The sequence below is a fragment of the Saccharomyces paradoxus genome, chromosome VII (genome assembly GCF_002079055.1).
Source record: "Saccharomyces paradoxus chromosome VII, complete sequence".
Lineage (NCBI taxonomy): Eukaryota > Fungi > Ascomycota > Saccharomycetes > Saccharomycetales > Saccharomycetaceae > Saccharomyces > Saccharomyces paradoxus.
This window is the reverse complement of record NC_047493.1, coordinates 348,345-366,014: the sequence shown is the minus strand read 5'-3', so window position 1 is coordinate 366,014 and position 17,670 is coordinate 348,345. Positions and strand designations below refer to the sequence as shown.

Here is a 17,670-nt window from a genome sequence, read left to right as displayed (position 1 = left end):
GGCGGCTCTAAGGTTAATAAAGAAAGGTCTATAAAACATTTGTGGCTCTGAGAACATAAATATGAGTGAAGGTGCGTTTGATGCTATTTTTGAATATGCATGGGGGCAAATTGACAAGCCAATTAGTGGAGACTTCATATATGGTAAAGACTTGCCAAAGTTAATGGAAATCATTGAGAATATCTTTCAAAAGGCACAAAAGAATGGTTCTTATGATCTTCGATTACCATTATTTTCTGAAATCAATAAAGATTTGTTTCGCACATTTTCTAATACGAAGACCTTCTTTAAGATACACAAAGAAGAATTTGACGATATCTTCTTCAATTTGGTTAATCACTCCCTCAAGGAAGTCTTGGAAAACGCATTCATTGGTTCAGATTCCATTCCAAGTGATTTTATCGTAAGTTTGGATTTGAAATCACCTTCTAAATTTCTACTTGAGAACAAGGATAAAAATACAGAGGGGCCTGGGATTTCAACACCCAGGGAGAAGCTTACTGAATCGCCTATCAAGTTGCTCAGCCAAAATAATGTAGGAAAGGCTTTGAGGGTACAAGTGGAGGATTTAAAAAGGGAACTGAATACGAAGCAAAGCTTGCTCCAGGAAAATGAACGACAGGTAAGCGAGTTGAAAAGGAGGCTCGAAACTTATCAACAAAAGTATGCTTCCATACAACAGCAGTTCAACGATTTACAGAAAACAAGGCATGTAGAAGATAATCAACATATATCCAGGACCTCTGACCCTGCATCACCTCTGATAACAGGAATCGATCAAAAAGTCATTCTAGAAGAATTCAAAAGAAGATTACAGAGACAAACGGACACTATATCTTCATTGAAGGATCAAATACGGCGAGAAAGAGGGCTTAATTACAGTAACGATAAGGCATCACTTTCAAAGCGAAAATCTTCAACTTCTGACAGTGATTCTACTTCCAAGAATCTTATTGACAGGTTTCCCTCTCATTTATGGGTAAGAGCATCAATAAGAATCATAGTCTGTTTCGCTCTGCTAGCTGGTGTCCTACCATACATTAGAAAATACTTATATATTCGTGATACGCCATCCCAAAACTCAAGGTTACAATTATCATGGTGGGAGAATAGCGGCATATTAAGCAAAATTGTGTGGTTCTTTGAAGATCAGGCAGATTTAGAAACTGAGTACCGCTCAAATGCCAACATGGATGACGCATATAGCAAGGTATTCGGCATATAGACCCTTCGCTTGCCACCTAATACACAGTGGATGTAGTCACGTAAACCTTTTTTCGATATCTTTCAACATAAAATATGGTTCACCGTTGATATGCGTCCTCGACGATCGCTAGTCCTAACTTTATTTTTTTCGTCTGCCGCCACCCTCCCAATCAGCGAGAAAAAAACGCGCCTTTCGAAGTATAAAAAGGATGAACTCAATACTTCTGCAACACCTTACTTTACTTTATTCTTTCCTCGTTCTTATGAAAAATCATTTACAGTATCGCAGGTTTATACTATCTAGATATGCATGCTACAGACAACGTACCGTAGTAGCATTATTACAGCGAGCTAATGTTTTATACCTCATATGAGTTCATGTGATATTACAAGTTACAGCTCAGATATGTAAACTTTCCTTTAAGATGAGGAAGTGGATAAGCAGATGTATTTATTTAGTGATGATACTGCCGATTCTGGCATTCCAAAAAGTGACTAGCAAAATTGCGATGTTGTCAACTTAAATTACACCATCTTTCGGGGCTGATTATTGAATACATCTACTTATCCGTTCTTTTACTTACTGCGTGTGTAACTTGGCTAAAACAATATCTTGTATAATTTGCATTACAGTTCAGGTCTTAGTGACGTGAGCCTGAGTTGAATCTAATTACGCTAGTAAAAGTCAGATGTTAACACCCACACATATTAATAAATCCGTACCTTTTTTAGAACTATTTATCAAAATTTTCAGAAACTCTTCCTGAAAATTTGTCGGTACCGGACGCGGCTTCCAAGAATTATTGCCATCTGCATCACTTTTGCAACTTCATCCTTTTGAAATATTGAAATTATCGAGATATTAAACTTATTTGGTTTAATTTACGATTCATATGATACTCAGATAAACAACCAAGCAATTAAGATCACAATGGCTGCTGAGTATGTACCCGAAAATACGTTTTTTATTACTATATTTCCTAAAGTATCCAGAAAAGTATACTGGTTTCCGCAAGTTACGTTGAGAAAAAGAGCATTTCTGCTTTAAAAGCATTTGCACTCACACTTACATTTATCTTCCAATTGTGACTATTCACAAGATGAATTTCCGTAGGGGATTACCTTTTACAAGGTCAAAGACAATTTTAGTTGATAAGTTTGAGAAAAGAATCTAGAAATATCTTGGTTGTTGCCAAAAGTTTCACCGCTAAATACAACAAATCCGATTAAGATGTTTTCTCAAATCGTGTTTCCTAAGTGTCTCTGTTTTACTCCCTTCATTCGAATGAAAAGTGGTGTTTTCAATTCGATGTAACTTCGTAGAAAAAAGTATTGCTTGATGGTTACATGAACCTAATTTATTATATGTTCGGTTATGCTAACAGAAAAATCTATTATTTGTATTACAGAAAAATCTTGACCCCAGAATCTCAGTTGAAGAAGTCTAAGGCTCAACAAAAGACTGCTGAACAAGTCGCTGCTGAAAGAGCTGCTCGTAAGGCCGTATGTTAAAACTTTGCTTACATTTATATTTTATGCCGCAACACATTGTGTTTTACTAAAATGAATGTGAGTTCACGTGCATTTATTGTCAATTTCGATAATATTCGAACAGTTGCAATGTTCTCCAATACCTGTGGTATCATCAAGCTACCGGGCTGTTTTTTACGTTCTATTTGTTTTCTCATTTTATGATGAAAAGCCATTGTATCCCAATACATATTCGACTAGTCACTGACGATGCTGTCGTAACTTATCACCATCTTTCGACTGATTATTAGAAAAGGAAATAGAAAGTAAAATAGACTGTTAGTTGTGGTACTAAGGTTAGAAACATTGCTGCGTTTGCCGTGGCCGACATGTCATTGAAGTAATAAAGCAGTGTAGCAACTTTGGCATAAAATACTGTTTTTCACTTGACATTTTTTTACTAACATCAATTTACTGTTGTTTACTTTTGTTTTTCGTTTAGGCTAACAAGGAAAAGAGAGCTATCATTTTGGAAAGAAACGCCGCTTACCAAAAGGAATACGAAACCGCTGAAAGAAACATCATCCAAGCCAAGCGTGATGCCAAGGCTGCTGGTTCCTACTACGTCGAAGCTCAACACAAGTTGGTCTTTGTTGTTAGAATCAAGGGTATTAACAAGATCCCACCTAAACCAAGAAAGGTTTTACAATTGCTAAGATTGACCAGAATCAACTCCGGTACCTTCGTCAAGGTCACTAAGGCTACTTTGGAACTATTGAAGTTGATTGAGCCATACGTTGCTTACGGTTACCCATCATACTCTACTATCAGACAATTAGTTTACAAGAGAGGTTTCGGTAAGATCAACAAGCAAAGAATTCCTTTGTCCGACAACGCTATCATCGAAGCCAACTTGGGTAAGTACGGTATCTTGTCCATTGACGATTTGATCCATGAAATCATCACTGTCGGTCCACACTTCAAGCAAGCTAACAACTTCTTGTGGCCATTCAAGTTGTCCAACCCATCTGGTGGTTGGGGTGTCCCAAGAAAGTTCAAGCACTTTATCCAAGGTGGTTCTTTCGGTAACCGTGAAGAATTCATCAACAAGTTGGTTAAGTCCATGAACTAAACTGGTTGAAAGACGTATTTCATCATATAACTATACCTATTTTATCTATAGTTTTATATAGCTCCGTTATTCACTAGTTTTGTATATTGTACCTCTAAATTAATCTAGGATTTTCGTCAATAATGACTTATAATTGGCTTCGTTTTCTTCCTTTTTTTTTTCACATGCGCATAACCTGTATAACGAAAAAAAACCTGAAGATAAGCAGTCGTGACTTCTTTGGTCTGCCGATATTTCAACGGACGTTAACCAAATGATTTATAACAGCCTTGTATGCCAACAATTAGAAAGAAGGTATCTGCTTGTCATATATAACTTGCATAAAGGAAAAATTATATTATCTTCCAACTTTCAAAGAGGAATATCTATTCAGTACTAACTGGCTCACTTACTCAGAAACTGATATTTTGAAGAACGATGAGTATAAGAAATGATAATGCTTCCGGTGGCTATATGCAGCCGGATCAGTCTTCAAACACTTCTATGCACAAAAGAGATTTGAGGGTTGAGGAGGAAATAAAGCCATTGGATGATATGGATGGGAAGGCAGCTGTGGCAGCAGATGGTGAAGTACATTTAAGGAAGTCATTCTCGTTGTGGTCAATCCTTGGTGTTGGGTTTGGTTTGACTAATTCCTGGTTCGGTATTTCTACATCGATGGTTGCGGGTATATCTTCCGGTGGGCCTATGATGATTGTTTACGGTATAATTATTGTTGCACTGATATCTATTTGCATTGGTACTTCGTTAGGTGAGCTATCGTCCGCATATCCACACGCCGGTGGTCAGTTTTGGTGGTCTTTAAAGCTTGCCCCTCCTAAGTACAAAAGATTTGCGGCCTACATGTGCGGTTCTTTTGCCTATGCAGGGTCCGTTTTCACAAGTGCTTCAACCACTTTGTCTGTTGCGACTGAAGTCGTTGGTATGTATGCTTTGGCACACCCTGAATTCATCCCAAAGAGATGGCACATATTCGTTTGCTTTGAATTGTTGCATTTGTTCTTAATGTTTTTTAACTGCTATGGTAAATCCTTACCCATCATTTCTTCCTCCTCTCTATACATATCCCTTTTGTCCTTTTTCACAATCACAATAACCGTATTGGCATGTTCCCACGGCAAGTTTAATGATGCAAAGTTTGTTTTTGCAACATTTTATAATGAAACTGGTTGGAAGAATGGTGGTATTGCCTTTATTGTCGGTTTGATTAACCCAGCTTGGTCCTTTTCGTGTCTTGACTGTGCAACTCATATGGCGTTTGAGGTCGAAAAACCAGAAAGAGTTATTCCCATTGCCATCATGGGAACCGTCGCCATCGGTTTTGTCACTTCTTTTTGTTATGTTATCTCTATGTTCTTCTCTATCAAAGATCTCGACGCCGTCGTGTCGTCTACGACAGGTGCCCCAATCTTGGACATTTATAACCAAGCATTGGGTAATAAATCAGGCGCGATTTTCCTTGGTTGCTTGATTCTTTTTACTTCCTTCGGTTGTGTCATTGCTTGTCACACTTGGCAAGCAAGGTTATGTTGGTCGTTTGCCAGGGACGATGGTCTACCATTATCCCGTTTATGGTCGCAAGTTAACCCCTACACTGGTGTACCTTTGAATGCACATTTAATGTCATGCGCTTGGATATCGCTCATTGGTCTACTTTATTTGGCTTCTAGTACAGCTTTCCAGTCCTTAATTACGGGTTGTATTGCATTTTTATTGTTATCTTACATCATTCCGGTTATATGTTTACTTGGTAAGAAGCGTAACATAGCACATGGACCTTTCTGGCTTGGAAAATTTGGATTTTTTTCAAATATAGTTCTTTTATGTTGGACCGTCTTTTCTGTGGTGTTTTTTTCTTTTCCACCGGTTTTACCTGTGACAAAGGATAACATGAACTATGTTTGTGTGGTTATTGTTGGTTATACTGCTTATTCGATTCTTTACTGGAAATTTAAGGGTAAGAATGAATTCCACGCTTTGGAAGAATCTGAGAACGATCAAGCTGAATATGCCAATAATTTTGATAGCATTGAGGATAGTCGAGAATTTTCTCTTGCCGCATCTGATGTTGAACTAGAAAATGAACACGTACCGTGGGGAAAGAAGTAAATCTATAGTATCCTTACCAGACCATTATTTATTTAAGTACATTATTTGCATAGAAGAATTAAAAGTGAAATTTTTTTTTTAAGTTTTTCATTCTGCCATTTTGGATCAGCAGTTCAATGAGGTGTCGACTGATGTTTTGACATAAATATCCCTCAGACTTTGCGCTCTTGAGAGTAATGTGACTGTAATTCAAATTTCTTGAAATATTTTTTGCGGAAAAAGAAATGAAAATTTTTTCACCTCATCGCATAAGAAGCAGATAAAAAACTGTTAATAATAGATAGGCAACAATATAACAGTATCAAAGATATAGCTTAACTTCCTTTTACACCCTTTTGACGAAAGCATAAGTACTAAGAGCTTAATCTATAAAGAATAAAATGACAAAGGAAGAAATTGAAGACAAGAAGAGAAAAGTTGTAGACGAAGAGGTAATTGAAAAGAAGAGTAAGAAACACAAGAAGGATAAGAAGGAAAAGAAGGAAAAGAAGGAAAAGAAGCATAAAAAGCATAAAAAGGAGAAGAAGAGCGACAAGGAAGACGAAGTACCAAAGAAAGAATCGAAAAAGAAACCAGAGACTACTTCTGCAGTGGCTAGTGAGTTTTATGTTCAAAGCGAGGCATTAACCACTGTTCCACAATCTGAAATTGACGAATATTTCAAGGAAAATGAAATCGCTGTTGAGGATCCTCTAAACCTAGCCCTACGTCCGCTATTATCATTTGATTATCTTTCCTTGGACCCCTCTATTCAAGCAGAAATTTCTAAGTTTCCAAAACCAACGCCCATTCAAGCTGTAGCTTGGCCATATTTGTTGTCTGGTAAAGATGTTGTCGGTGTTGCTGAGACTGGTTCTGGTAAGACATTTGCTTTCGGTGTTCCAGCTATCAGTCATTTAATGAATGATCAAAAGAAAAGAGGTATACAGGTTTTAGTCATTTCTCCAACTAGAGAACTGGCTTCCCAAATTTACGATAACTTGATTGTATTAACGGACAAAGTTGGTATGCAATGTTGTTGTGTTTACGGTGGTGTTCCAAAAGATGAACAAAGAATTCAACTAAAAAAGTCACAAGTGGTGGTTGCTACGCCTGGTAGATTATTAGACTTACTACAGGAAGGATCCGTTGATCTTTCTCAAGTAAACTACTTAGTACTAGATGAGGCGGACAGAATGTTGGAAAAAGGTTTCGAAGAAGACATCAAGAATATCATCAGAGAAACTGATGCATCCAAAAGACAAACTCTAATGTTTACCGCTACTTGGCCAAAAGAAGTCCGTGAATTAGCTTCTACATTCATGAAGAATCCAACTAAGGTGTCTATTGGTAATACAGATCAACTAACTGCTAACAAAAAAATCACACAAATTGTTGAAGTGGTGGACCCACGTGGAAAAGAAAGAAAGTTATTGGAACTTTTGAAAAAGTACCACTCTGGTCCAAAAAAGAATGAAAAGGTCTTGATTTTTGCTCTTTATAAAAAGGAAGCTGCTCGTGTTGAAAGAAATTTGAAGTATAATGGATACAATGTTGCAGCTATTCATGGTGATTTATCCCAACAACAAAGAACGCAAGCTTTGAATGAGTTCAAAAGCGGTAAGTCTAATTTGCTATTGGCCACTGACGTTGCAGCAAGAGGTTTGGATATACCAAATGTTAAGACCGTTATTAATTTAACTTTTCCATTGACTGTGGAGGACTATGTCCATAGAATCGGTAGAACTGGTAGAGCTGGTCAAACAGGCACAGCCCACACTCTATTCACTGAACAAGAAAAGCATTTGGCTGGCGGGCTAGTTAACGTTTTAAATGGTGCCAATCAACCTGTTCCTGAGGATTTGATAAAGTTCGGTACTCACACTAAGAAGAAGGAACATAGTGCTTACGGTTCATTCTTTAAGGATGTCGATTTGACTAAGAAGCCAAAAAAGATTACTTTCGATTAGGGGCCTCTTTTGTTTTTACCTATCTTCTTCTAAGAATAGCCAGTCAAGGTTCGGAAATTTATTAACAAAACATTGTATATTACTAATATAACTGCCCACTTTCATTTATCATTAATATTATTTAAATTGACTCTCACATAGTATACATATTTTCCAGAAAAAAAATACGATTCAGTATATCGTCAGTCATTCTCTTCATTCAATTTACGTTCGAGTATTTTTTCTCTTGCCTGATTAAACTCAATGGGGAAACCGACACGTAAAGCAGCGTTTAAATAGTCGATGTTTTTTCTTGAAGTTTCTAAATCATGCTTTATTTTTCTTGAAGTAGCTTCACCGTTTTCAAACTTTTCCTGCAGTTGAGTTAGCCTGATCTTCATTTCATCAATATATTGTTTAAGTTCTAAGCTTTTTGAATTTATGACGGCAGAAGTCTTGGTCTGTAGGGAAAGTGCCTCTGAGAAATCTGCAGAATCAATGGATTGTTTAAGAGAATCAAAAATATATCTTGAAACGTCAAATATTGGACCAGGATCTTGGGCATCTGTGAGTAATAAATTGCTTGATTGAGGAATATCGTTATCTAAGAACAAATCTTCGTCACCATTAGATTCGTTATCCACTTCATTTGCCTCCACAACGTTTGAAACACTACGTTCATCACTATCGAAACTACCACTTGAGTTGCTAGTGGTGCTGATAGAATCATGGAAAGAGCTGGACATTTCCTCCGTTATGGGGATCGCATAAGATTGAGAATTAATACTGGGTGTTGAAGAATGTACAGCTGAAAAAGTTTCGTCATCATCATTTTCCTCCGATAATCCAATCACCATTGTTCTGCACTGAGTGTTCTAACCATTATTTCTCCCTCTTCTGTATCTTACTATAGTTGCAGTGACTTTTCAGTGAAAAAACGGTCTTTTTTAGCTTTTGAATGGCTGAATATAACCTATATAAAGTGGAGATGAAGGAGAAACCCCAAGGTATAAAGAAAATACTTGAATAAAGGCATAATAATTATTTAGGTTATTTAAAATATGTCATCTTATATAGTACGGCATTGTAGCTAAATACTACATAAAATGAAACTTATAGAGATAATAGTTCTATAGCATGCATATATGAAAGGGAAAAGAGGTAAAAATGACAGAATCTGTATGGGCATACCTACCTTCTTCATCTTTGCCTGTGCTTTTTATATTTCTATCCAGTCACCTACTTCAGGCTCGTAGATTGCTCCTTTTACTGTTTATCAGCCTTCTCTTTCTCCTTCCATTCCTTATCTAAAGCCTTCTTCTCCTCATCAGTTGTGAAATACGTGTATCTGAGAAACCTATAGCCTTGAGCTAATTGTGCAGTTTCATTGATGAGGTGGCATCCAAACAGCAAGTAGTTTTTGGGTGATACTGCAAGAGCATACTTCATGAACACTCCCGAATAGGTAACTAAAGCGAAGGTCATTGGGCCCGAGATTAGTGTAGGATCTTTCTTTAAATCATATATAGCGGCAATTGGGATACCAAAATTGGATACGGGACCCCAGAAGTGTGTCGTAAAGATATATTTCAAAGTTTCTTTATTAATGTATTTTTGAAGGAATGAGCGTGCTGCAGCACGTTGAACAGGTTGAGACATTTTTTTAATTACAGTGCAATGGGATCTATGTGTATATATGTAGATGTATTGACGTTTGGCGATTGGCAAGAGAGTGTTTATATAGATTATTGGTGGAGGGAAGTGGAGAGCACAAGTTGTAATGGCCATTCCTTCTTGGCCAAAAAGCATTCGTCATTCGCCTCGGTTAAAGCGGGGGGCCGTCGCAAAAGAGAACTTTACAGGCCATGTCCAGAGCAAAAAACTCCACTTGTTTAGCTAGTTATAGAGTTATAACACCACCCAGTAATGTACAGCTGGGTTTAAAATTACATTTTAATTCGATAGTAAGCGGTCAAAAATTAAGATTACTATTAGTAGTATCCACATGCTGTTGGACTGCTGAGGGGTCATAATTCTCTTGGTTTTCGAGAAGCGAGTAGCTGTCTTCTCTGTCTTGATCCTGCCCTTTATCCTTTTTACTCTGATAATTTCAAGTTCTATTTCTCCTCCCTGATCTTCTTCTTCTTCTTCTTCTTCTACTTCTTCTTCTTCTTCTTCTGTACTCTCTGTGTCAGTACAGGTTTCGATTTCTTCTTCAAAAGAATTTGCTTGATTTATTTTGCCATCAAAGCTACCACCAGCCTTCTGGGGTTGCTTGCGGTCACTTTTTCTCAGTGAAAGGATGGAAAACCTACCACCTCGAGTTATCATGGTCTTTGTTTCATGACACTCATCTGCAGCTTCCGTTTGTGTACTGGCTTCTGATAATCCGTACCAACTAGAATCACTGTCGTCTGCAAATTTTATAGGATAAACAGGGGAATGTAACATTGCATTATTGTTTCCAAAGGTCACATTCGTAATAATGCACTTGATAAGTTCCCTTTCTTTATCAAAGTACTCAAGTTCAATTCGAAAAATTAACTTGGCGGCTAAATAATGGTTATCGCGTAAAGAATGATTAGCAATTGCAATCAAACCAAATGTATCACCACTTCTCAGGTCAATCTCATCATTTGGTCCATCAGACACTAAGTTCACTGTACCACTCTTACTACTCAAATCTCGAATGCAAATGCGAAGTTGTTCAATGGAAGGAACACTCTCAATTTTGGGTATTGGTGTCTTTATACATAACACTGCATGTTTCCTGCTTAGTCCTGGGTCATCAAAATATAGATTGTATGGCCTAGACAGACTCTCTAGATTATATAAACTTGACCGACCAATGATTTTGCACAGTCCTTGCGTTGTTTCTGTATCTTCTATAGCGAAAACAAAAGTTCTTATATCACCCATGATTTCGCCAGTTCGCTCCCTCAGTTCCAACTTTTTCCAATTATCTAGTAATCCTTTTCAGTGACTGTGTAAAACCCAAGAGTATGAGTCACTTTGAGTGTTCTAGTATTCTGTGAAGATATCCCAAAAATGTTAATTTCCGCTATAGTGACTGTTCGGAGCTCCTTAAGCCGTTTCGTTTGAACAAACATAAGAGATAACAACAGAAAAGAAAATATAGTTATTATCAGGTTCTATATCACAAAGAGGCCAGTTCAACGCCATGAAGGAGTAAAATATACATATAGAAAAATTAAAAAATAGTAAAGTTAAAAATAAGGCGCTAACGTGGTGACACGTACAAAAGGTGGTTCTATAAGGAAGATAAAAAAGAAAAAAAGAAATGATGGTTTCACATAATCACACAATTTTTTTTCAACTTGTCTCTTTTCCTGTCTTTATTACTTCCATTAAAGGAAAGGAGCTTGTTTTTCTTCGAGTTTTTTTCAGGTCTTTCGAACCTTTCTCTTTGATGATTTCTGCTATTATTGGCATAACCATTTTGCATGTTATTTGCTGCACGCATATCTTCTTGTTCCTGTAATCTCCTGGCTAGCTCCTCGTCGTCTTCGATCTGTTGCACCCCACTTGCTCCACTATTATCTTGATTACTGGTTATATGCCCTGTATTCTGGTCGCTAAATGGGTTAGAAATGTAGGATTCATTTTGCCCGGTAGCAGTAGTTTCGGTTCTTTCCAGACTTGTGGGAATGAAGTTACCTGTGTAGTACGAATCTTGTGATCCATTCACGGATTTAAGCGACTGCCAGTTTATATCTTTGCGGTTTCTGTAGGTAGGGTTCGTGACTAAAGTAAACAATTCGCCATTGTTTTTATATAATGTGCAAAAGTGATCATTTCTGAAAAGCACAGCATACGATCTTTCTACTAAAATTTCCCTGAGATGACTTAAACCATACTCAGTTAATTGAGTCGCAGATCTTGCCAGAAAGGATTTCAAGTAAGGTGCATCGGATTGGATTTGCTCACTGTTTTCAAATTGAGCATTATTTTTTTGGATCTCATACGACTGTACTAAAACCTTTTGGGCACCCATATAAGAATATTTGGATACATGTTCGTAAGCGTTGGGATCATTGTCCCCATCTATTATCCAACCATGAACGATGCCGACATTGTAGAGCCTGAAAATCGACATTTCTATCCCATCCTCAAAAGACCCGTTGAATTCTGGGTTGATGTTCAGCCCACTATATAACTGTGGCAGAACTTGGAGTAGCTGTTCTTTATCCACATCGGCACCATTGCGATTTTGAGCACCCATATTGGCTAGAGTTTGCACAAGTTCAATCAAAGTAACAGTTTCCTTGCCTTTCACTAATCTGGAAATTTCTTGGGCATAACGAGCATGGGCCGGTGAAATCAATAATACGTTAGCTAGTGCAATCAGCGCGCATTCACCTTGCCCATTTTGAAGTAATATCTTAAACTGGGTGCCATTTATTTGTACAGTTTTGGTTAAAAATGAAACGTCCATATTGGCTTATTTCTGTAAACGATTGTATGAGGGCGGAAAATTGACCCAGTATTTGTTTCAACAGGTTTAGATTTGTTTACTTCCTCTGTATCTCCTTCATACTTGGTTATTGTATGACTGTTTCAACCTTTATTTATTGAACGTGTGGTTCCCCCGATCGCGCACCGTTCATAAAAAAGAACAATGTGCTTGGTAGTCAGACCCAGTAGGTACACACAGCAAACTAAAATTGCGTTCCTCAAGAGAGTTACTGAGGTACGAAAATCAAATTCGATTTATCTACTAATACAAATAACTATTAAATTTGTGGTGCGGTTGTCTTCAAGCCAATTTGAGATATTTCCATCTTAAGGTTGGTAAACTATATTAAAGATCCATATATATTATTTCGGGGAATTTCAGTAGAACCTTCCTTTTTCTTGTTTGGCTGCAAAGAAATTGAAAACCCAGGTGGCAGATTAGTACTGCTTGTAGATGTTGGAGTAGGGCTGGGCGTGTTGTTCATCCAAGCATCGGATGCGGAGCTTTGACGTGCGCTTCCTGTGCTTGAGAAGGATTGAAATTCATTAAATTCGTCGTCCTTTCTGGTGTTTAAGATACCGTTAGAACTAGGTTTAACCATAACTTTGGGATCGGTCCGATTTGATGGGGTCTCTGGTAAGGGGTTTGGCTTCCTCATTGGAAAGCCTCTAGTTGCAAGGATACTCCTAGGATTTAAGGGCCTGGAGCTTGGAATATTCTTGGATTGTGGTGAAATATTCTTATACGATGACTCCGTTGTTTTTTTAACCGGTTGCATGGCTGCTACTTCAATATTTTTAGCCGCAATTGTCTCAGGGTCCTCCTTCTTCATGATCGTTGGTTCAATAACTTTGTGAAAGGCATCTTCGCCATCATCATTAACTCTATCACTCAATTTGGCGATATGATGCCTCTGGATGTCAGATGACATCTTGTTAATGGCCTGTGTATATCCTGAATACTGTGACTTTGTTAGAGTTGAGGCCATGGAATAATTCCACATCAAAGGCAGCACTTGGTCAACGAGGATGATTTCATCAGTAATAATCAGCGGAACGGTTTCAAAAAGTTTCAGTAACTTAGATAAAATCCTTGGATCTCTTGTCTTCATGGATTTAAACAAAGGCAAAATGATTTCTGAGCAAGTATAAGAATCAATGGATTTGTGCTCTATCATAATTTGGAAGCATGTTACGCATGTGTTTTTCACCGTTAAACTTGTTGTCTTTGTAAATAGATCAGATAGCAAGGGTAACAAGAATTGTTTCACGGTGGGGAAATCAAGTACCTCTAAAGCTAACGGAATTTGTGATAAAAGCTTCTCTTGGCAAACCACTGTAGTGTCACTTTCGGAGTCATGTAAAACATAACTGAATAATGGCTTTAGTATATTTTTCAAGAAATCAGGACGTTTAACTTTTTGCTTCAATGTGTCTAAATTATCGATCAAGCAAACCGTGGCTTTTCTCAACAGGATCGGAAAGTTCACTTCACTCAATAAAACTGGATAAACCTTCTCTTGAAAGGACAACTGGGATAAAGTGGACCCTATCTTGATTATTAAATCCAAATTTTTGCTTACGCATTTATCACTTATTACTTTTTCAGCACAAAACTGACTTAATAATTCCAATAGAATGGGTAAAAATTTCTTTTGTAATAATGCTGGCGGAAACTCCGGCAGTAAATTTACGAGACCTTCCAAGAATACGTATTTTTCTTCGCTATTCTTTGTAGGTAAATCGTCTAAAAAATTCAACGTCTTGACTAACGGATCCTGGAAAAACTCAGAGTCTAAAATTAAAGTTATATTATCATACCTGGAATATATGTCTCTGTTTATTAGCTTGGGCATACAATATCTCAGCTTTTGCGGGACCTTACTGAATATATTGTCCCATGACATTGTACTAATCTTGTTTTCAAATTTGTTGTACTCCAATTTGTACTCAGTAGTAGAATTTTCGCTGTGAAACAAGTCTTTACCACTGTACAGGAAATATATCAACAAACCTAATGAAAAATAATCATTTTTAAAGGTTAAGGTGTTCTCAAAAACAATTTCTGGGGCGGTATAATTCAGTTGCAAATGCATAAATGGGGGAACCCTGGGGTCATATTGAGGTAAGAAGTATTCAGAGGTATTCGTTCCTGGAGGTATTTTCACTAAGTAGCCCAGGCCGGAAATTTTCCAGTCAGAATTTTCATTGATGAATATTGCCCTAGGTTGAATATTCAAGTGCACAAAGCTTGCGCGGTTATGAATAAAATCGAGGGCATTTACTAGTTGCAATATGCCCCGTTGTATCACAATATTATCCTTAACATGACCTTGTAAGAAATTCTGCTCTTCATCATCAGTTTCCCTGAATACCGCTTCCAGTGAACCTGTGACGAACTCAGTTACAAACATGAAATTTTTACTATGCTCTTCTAATGGTTCAATTAGGGTCAGAATATTTGGGTGTTTGAGTTTGGCCAAGTTATTGGCCTGATTTCTTAATATTTCGTAAGCTTCTTGTATTAGCACTTTATCTCTAGATCCAGATTTAGATTTAATAATGCCGTAGTGCAACAAATAGTTTTCGAACTGCTTTTTGTCAAACATGAATATCGATACTTTGGACGGTGAAGATGAAGATGATGATTTGGGGCGACCGGTGTAAATGCTCCATGGTTCAGCTGTGAAAGTAGGTGACGATGAAAATGAATACTTTGACGTGATACCTGTCTTTGAAGACCAGAACATCATCCCTGCCTAATTTAAGTCTGTCTTTTTTCCCTTTGTGGCACGATAATTGAAGTTATCACAGTTTTGAGAAGTCGTGTCGCACTTCAATATATTGAAGACTTGTTTTGATTTTATATTATTTTTGGCTTCCATTTTTTTATGACTGCAATACCCTTTTTTTCACGTAGCGACAGGATCGAACCGAAGAACAGTTTAATTACGTTTAGTTTTCCTTCTGCATTTTTATTTCTTAGAAGACCCTGGAAAGTTCCTTCCAGGAAAAAATAATAACTAGCAATATATAAATAGCGAATAATTAATACGAGGGCAAGAGAAAGTTGAACGCCTCGAAATACTGGCAACAATGAGGTATGAGAAATGAGTGAATAAGGAGGCGTATATGCGCTTGAGCATGTTTCTTGTATTAATATAAGCTAGCTGCACATCATCTTGATTGGACGTAAATGCAAATTTCCAATTATACACGGAAAGGGACTTGCAATTAACTATCAGACAAAAAAGGTAAGGTACTCCGTACATGGACCTGTAATAACCAGATACTGGAGGTGAGAGCTGGAAAATGGGTGATGGTCTGAGCAACTATAAACATCCATACTACTTGGGGTGTATGGGTGTGAGTTTTTTAGTGGGTGTACACTGAAAGGGTAAGAGTATTTACATACAATATTGCTTGTAACACATGGATATTAATCATAAAAGGACAGAAAGAATAGCGAGTATCGGCATTTATAAACAGATAATTGTAACAAATGTCGCTGATCAGCATCTTGGCTCCTCTAGTCACTTCTGAGGGCTTAGACTCAAGAATCAAACCCTCATCGAAAAAAGATGCTTCTTCCACAACGAAGCCGTCGCTATGGAAAACTACCGAATTCAAATTCTACTACGTTGCCTTTTTAGTCGTTGTTCCCTTGATGTTCTATGCAGGGTTGCAAGCTAGTTCGTCCGAAAATCCAAATTATGCAAGATACGAGCGTCTTCTATCTCAAGGTTGGCTATTTGGTAGGAAAGTGGATAATAGTGATTCTCAATATAGGTTTTTCAGGGACAATTTTGTACTATTGTCGGTTTTAATGCTGGCCCACACGTCTATTAAACGCATTGTCCTTTATTCAACCAACATCCCTAAATTAAGATTCGATCTAATATTTGGTTTAATCTTCTTGGTGGCCGCTCATGGTGTCAATTCGATAAGAATTTTAGCCCATATGCTAATTTTATATACCATCTCTCATGCGCTCAAGAATTATAGAAAAATAGCCACCATTAGCCTTTGGATTTATGGTATTTCTACGCTTTTTATTAATGACAACTTCAGAGCTTATCCATTTGCCAATCTTTGCTCCCTTTTAAGCCCACTGGATCACTGGTATAGAGGTATTATTCCAAGATGGGATGTTTTTTTCAATTTTACCCTTCTGAGAGTCTTAAGTTACAACTTAGACTACTTGGAAAGATGGGAGAATTTACAAACGAAGAAAAGCCCATCCTACGAATCAAAAGAAGCTAAATCAGCCATTATGCTCAATGAACGCGCTAGATTAACCGCGGCTCACCCCATCCAAGACTACAGCTTAATGAATTATATTGCATACGTTACTTACACACCACTTTTCATCGCTGGTCCCATTATAACATTCAATGATTACATTTACCAATCGAAACATACCCTTCCATCAATAAACTTCAAGTTCATTTTTTACTATGCGGTAAGATTCATTATTGCTATCTTATCTATGGAGTTCATTTTACATTTCCTTTACGTGGTGGCAATCTCAAAAACCAAAGCTTGGGAAAATGATACACCTTTTCAGATTTCCATGATTGGCTTATTCAATTTGAATATTATTTGGCTGAAACTTCTAATTCCGTGGAGATTGTTTAGGCTATGGGCTTTGATAGACGGAATCGATACCCCTGAGAATATGATCAGGTGTGTCGATAACAATTACAGTTCATTAGCTTTCTGGAGAGCTTGGCATAGAAGCTATAATAAATGGGTTGTCCGTTATATATACATTCCTCTAGGTGGCTCAAAAAACAGAATTTTGACATCGCTAGCTGTCTTTTCCTTCGTGGCCATATGGCATGACATTCAATTGAAGTTATTATTATGGGGCTGGCTAATAGTTCTTTTCCTTTTACCAGAAATTTTTGCTACTCAAATTTTCTCTCATTATACCGACGCAGTCTGGTACAGACACGTTTGTGCTGTTGGCGCTGTTTTCAACATATGGGTGATGATGATCGCTAATCTTTTTGGATTTTGCTTAGGTTCTGACGGTACTAAAAAATTACTAGGTGATATGTTCTGTACCGTATCTGGTTTCAAGTTTGTGATTTTGGCAAGCGCTAGTTTATTCATCGCGGTTCAAATAATGTTTGAAATTAGAGAAGAAGAAAAGAGACACGGAATTTACTTAAAATGCTAAATTGCCGATTCTCGATTTTATAACACTGCTATCATGTATGTATTTTATCTATTAGTACACAAATGAAAATAAATAAAAATCGTATTAAAGAGAGTGCGACAATTTGATGAATGTATGATATGAATATCGATGGTATGATGGATAAAAATGCCCCTTCAAATAAC

General features: G+C 37.3%; 10 protein-coding genes across 10 annotated transcripts; 5 read left to right on the top strand and 5 right to left on the bottom strand.

The window, feature by feature from the left end:
* Positions 1–61: 61 nt before the first annotated feature.
* Positions 62–1,225, top strand: MPS2 (Mps2p; the record flags this gene model as incomplete). The annotated part of the gene is made up of 1 exon (XM_033910400.1): positions 62–1,225. One exon carries the CDS (start codon positions 62–64, stop codon positions 1,223–1,225), a length of 1,164 nt encoding a protein of 387 aa, XP_033766291.1.
* Positions 1,226–2,437: 1,212 nt separating this feature from the next.
* On the top strand, positions 2,438–3,808 carry RPL7A (60S ribosomal uL30 domain-containing protein; the record flags this gene model as incomplete). Its single annotated transcript, XM_033910399.1, has 3 exons — positions 2,438–2,452; positions 2,530–2,709; positions 3,179–3,808. The coding sequence occupies 3 exons, from the start codon at positions 2,438–2,440 to the stop codon at positions 3,806–3,808; spliced, it is 825 nt and encodes a 274-aa protein (XP_033766290.1).
* A 417-nt stretch (positions 3,809–4,225) lies between these two features.
* Positions 4,226–5,917, top strand: HNM1 (Hnm1p; the record flags this gene model as incomplete). Its single annotated transcript, XM_033910398.1, has 1 exon — positions 4,226–5,917. The coding sequence occupies one exon, from the start codon at positions 4,226–4,228 to the stop codon at positions 5,915–5,917; it is 1,692 nt and encodes a 563-aa protein (XP_033766289.1).
* Positions 5,918–6,297: 380 nt separating this feature from the next.
* On the top strand, positions 6,298–7,866 carry DBP3 (RNA-dependent ATPase DBP3; the record flags this gene model as incomplete). Its single annotated transcript, XM_033910397.1, has 1 exon — positions 6,298–7,866. The coding sequence occupies one exon, from the start codon at positions 6,298–6,300 to the stop codon at positions 7,864–7,866; it is 1,569 nt and encodes a 522-aa protein (XP_033766288.1).
* Positions 7,867–8,048: 182 nt separating this feature from the next.
* Positions 8,049–8,702, bottom strand: KXD1 (Kxd1p; the record flags this gene model as incomplete). Its single annotated transcript, XM_033910396.1, has 1 exon — positions 8,049–8,702. One exon carries the CDS (start codon positions 8,700–8,702, stop codon positions 8,049–8,051), a length of 654 nt encoding a protein of 217 aa, XP_033766287.1.
* Positions 8,703–9,111: 409 nt separating this feature from the next.
* On the bottom strand, positions 9,112–9,504 carry MPC1 (pyruvate transporter MPC1; the record flags this gene model as incomplete). Its single annotated transcript, XM_033910395.1, has 1 exon — positions 9,112–9,504. The coding sequence occupies one exon, from the start codon at positions 9,502–9,504 to the stop codon at positions 9,112–9,114; it is 393 nt and encodes a 130-aa protein (XP_033766286.1).
* A 294-nt stretch (positions 9,505–9,798) lies between these two features.
* SPAR_G01630 (uncharacterized protein) lies at positions 9,799–10,764 on the bottom strand (the record flags this gene model as incomplete). The annotated part of the gene is made up of 1 exon (XM_033910394.1): positions 9,799–10,764. The coding sequence occupies one exon, from the start codon at positions 10,762–10,764 to the stop codon at positions 9,799–9,801; it is 966 nt and encodes a 321-aa protein (XP_033766285.1).
* A 391-nt stretch (positions 10,765–11,155) lies between these two features.
* Positions 11,156–12,301, bottom strand: MIY3 (Miy3p; the record flags this gene model as incomplete). The annotated part of the gene is made up of 1 exon (XM_033910393.1): positions 11,156–12,301. The coding sequence occupies one exon, from the start codon at positions 12,299–12,301 to the stop codon at positions 11,156–11,158; it is 1,146 nt and encodes a 381-aa protein (XP_033766284.1).
* Positions 12,302–12,662: 361 nt separating this feature from the next.
* SCY1 (Scy1p) lies at positions 12,663–15,074 on the bottom strand (the record flags this gene model as incomplete). Its single annotated transcript, XM_033910392.1, has 1 exon — positions 12,663–15,074. The coding sequence occupies one exon, from the start codon at positions 15,072–15,074 to the stop codon at positions 12,663–12,665; it is 2,412 nt and encodes an 803-aa protein (XP_033766283.1).
* Positions 15,075–15,823: 749 nt separating this feature from the next.
* On the top strand, positions 15,824–17,506 carry GUP1 (O-acyltransferase; the record flags this gene model as incomplete). The annotated part of the gene is made up of 1 exon (XM_033910391.1): positions 15,824–17,506. One exon carries the CDS (start codon positions 15,824–15,826, stop codon positions 17,504–17,506), a length of 1,683 nt encoding a protein of 560 aa, XP_033766282.1.
* Between the last annotated feature and the right edge of the window lie 164 nt (positions 17,507–17,670).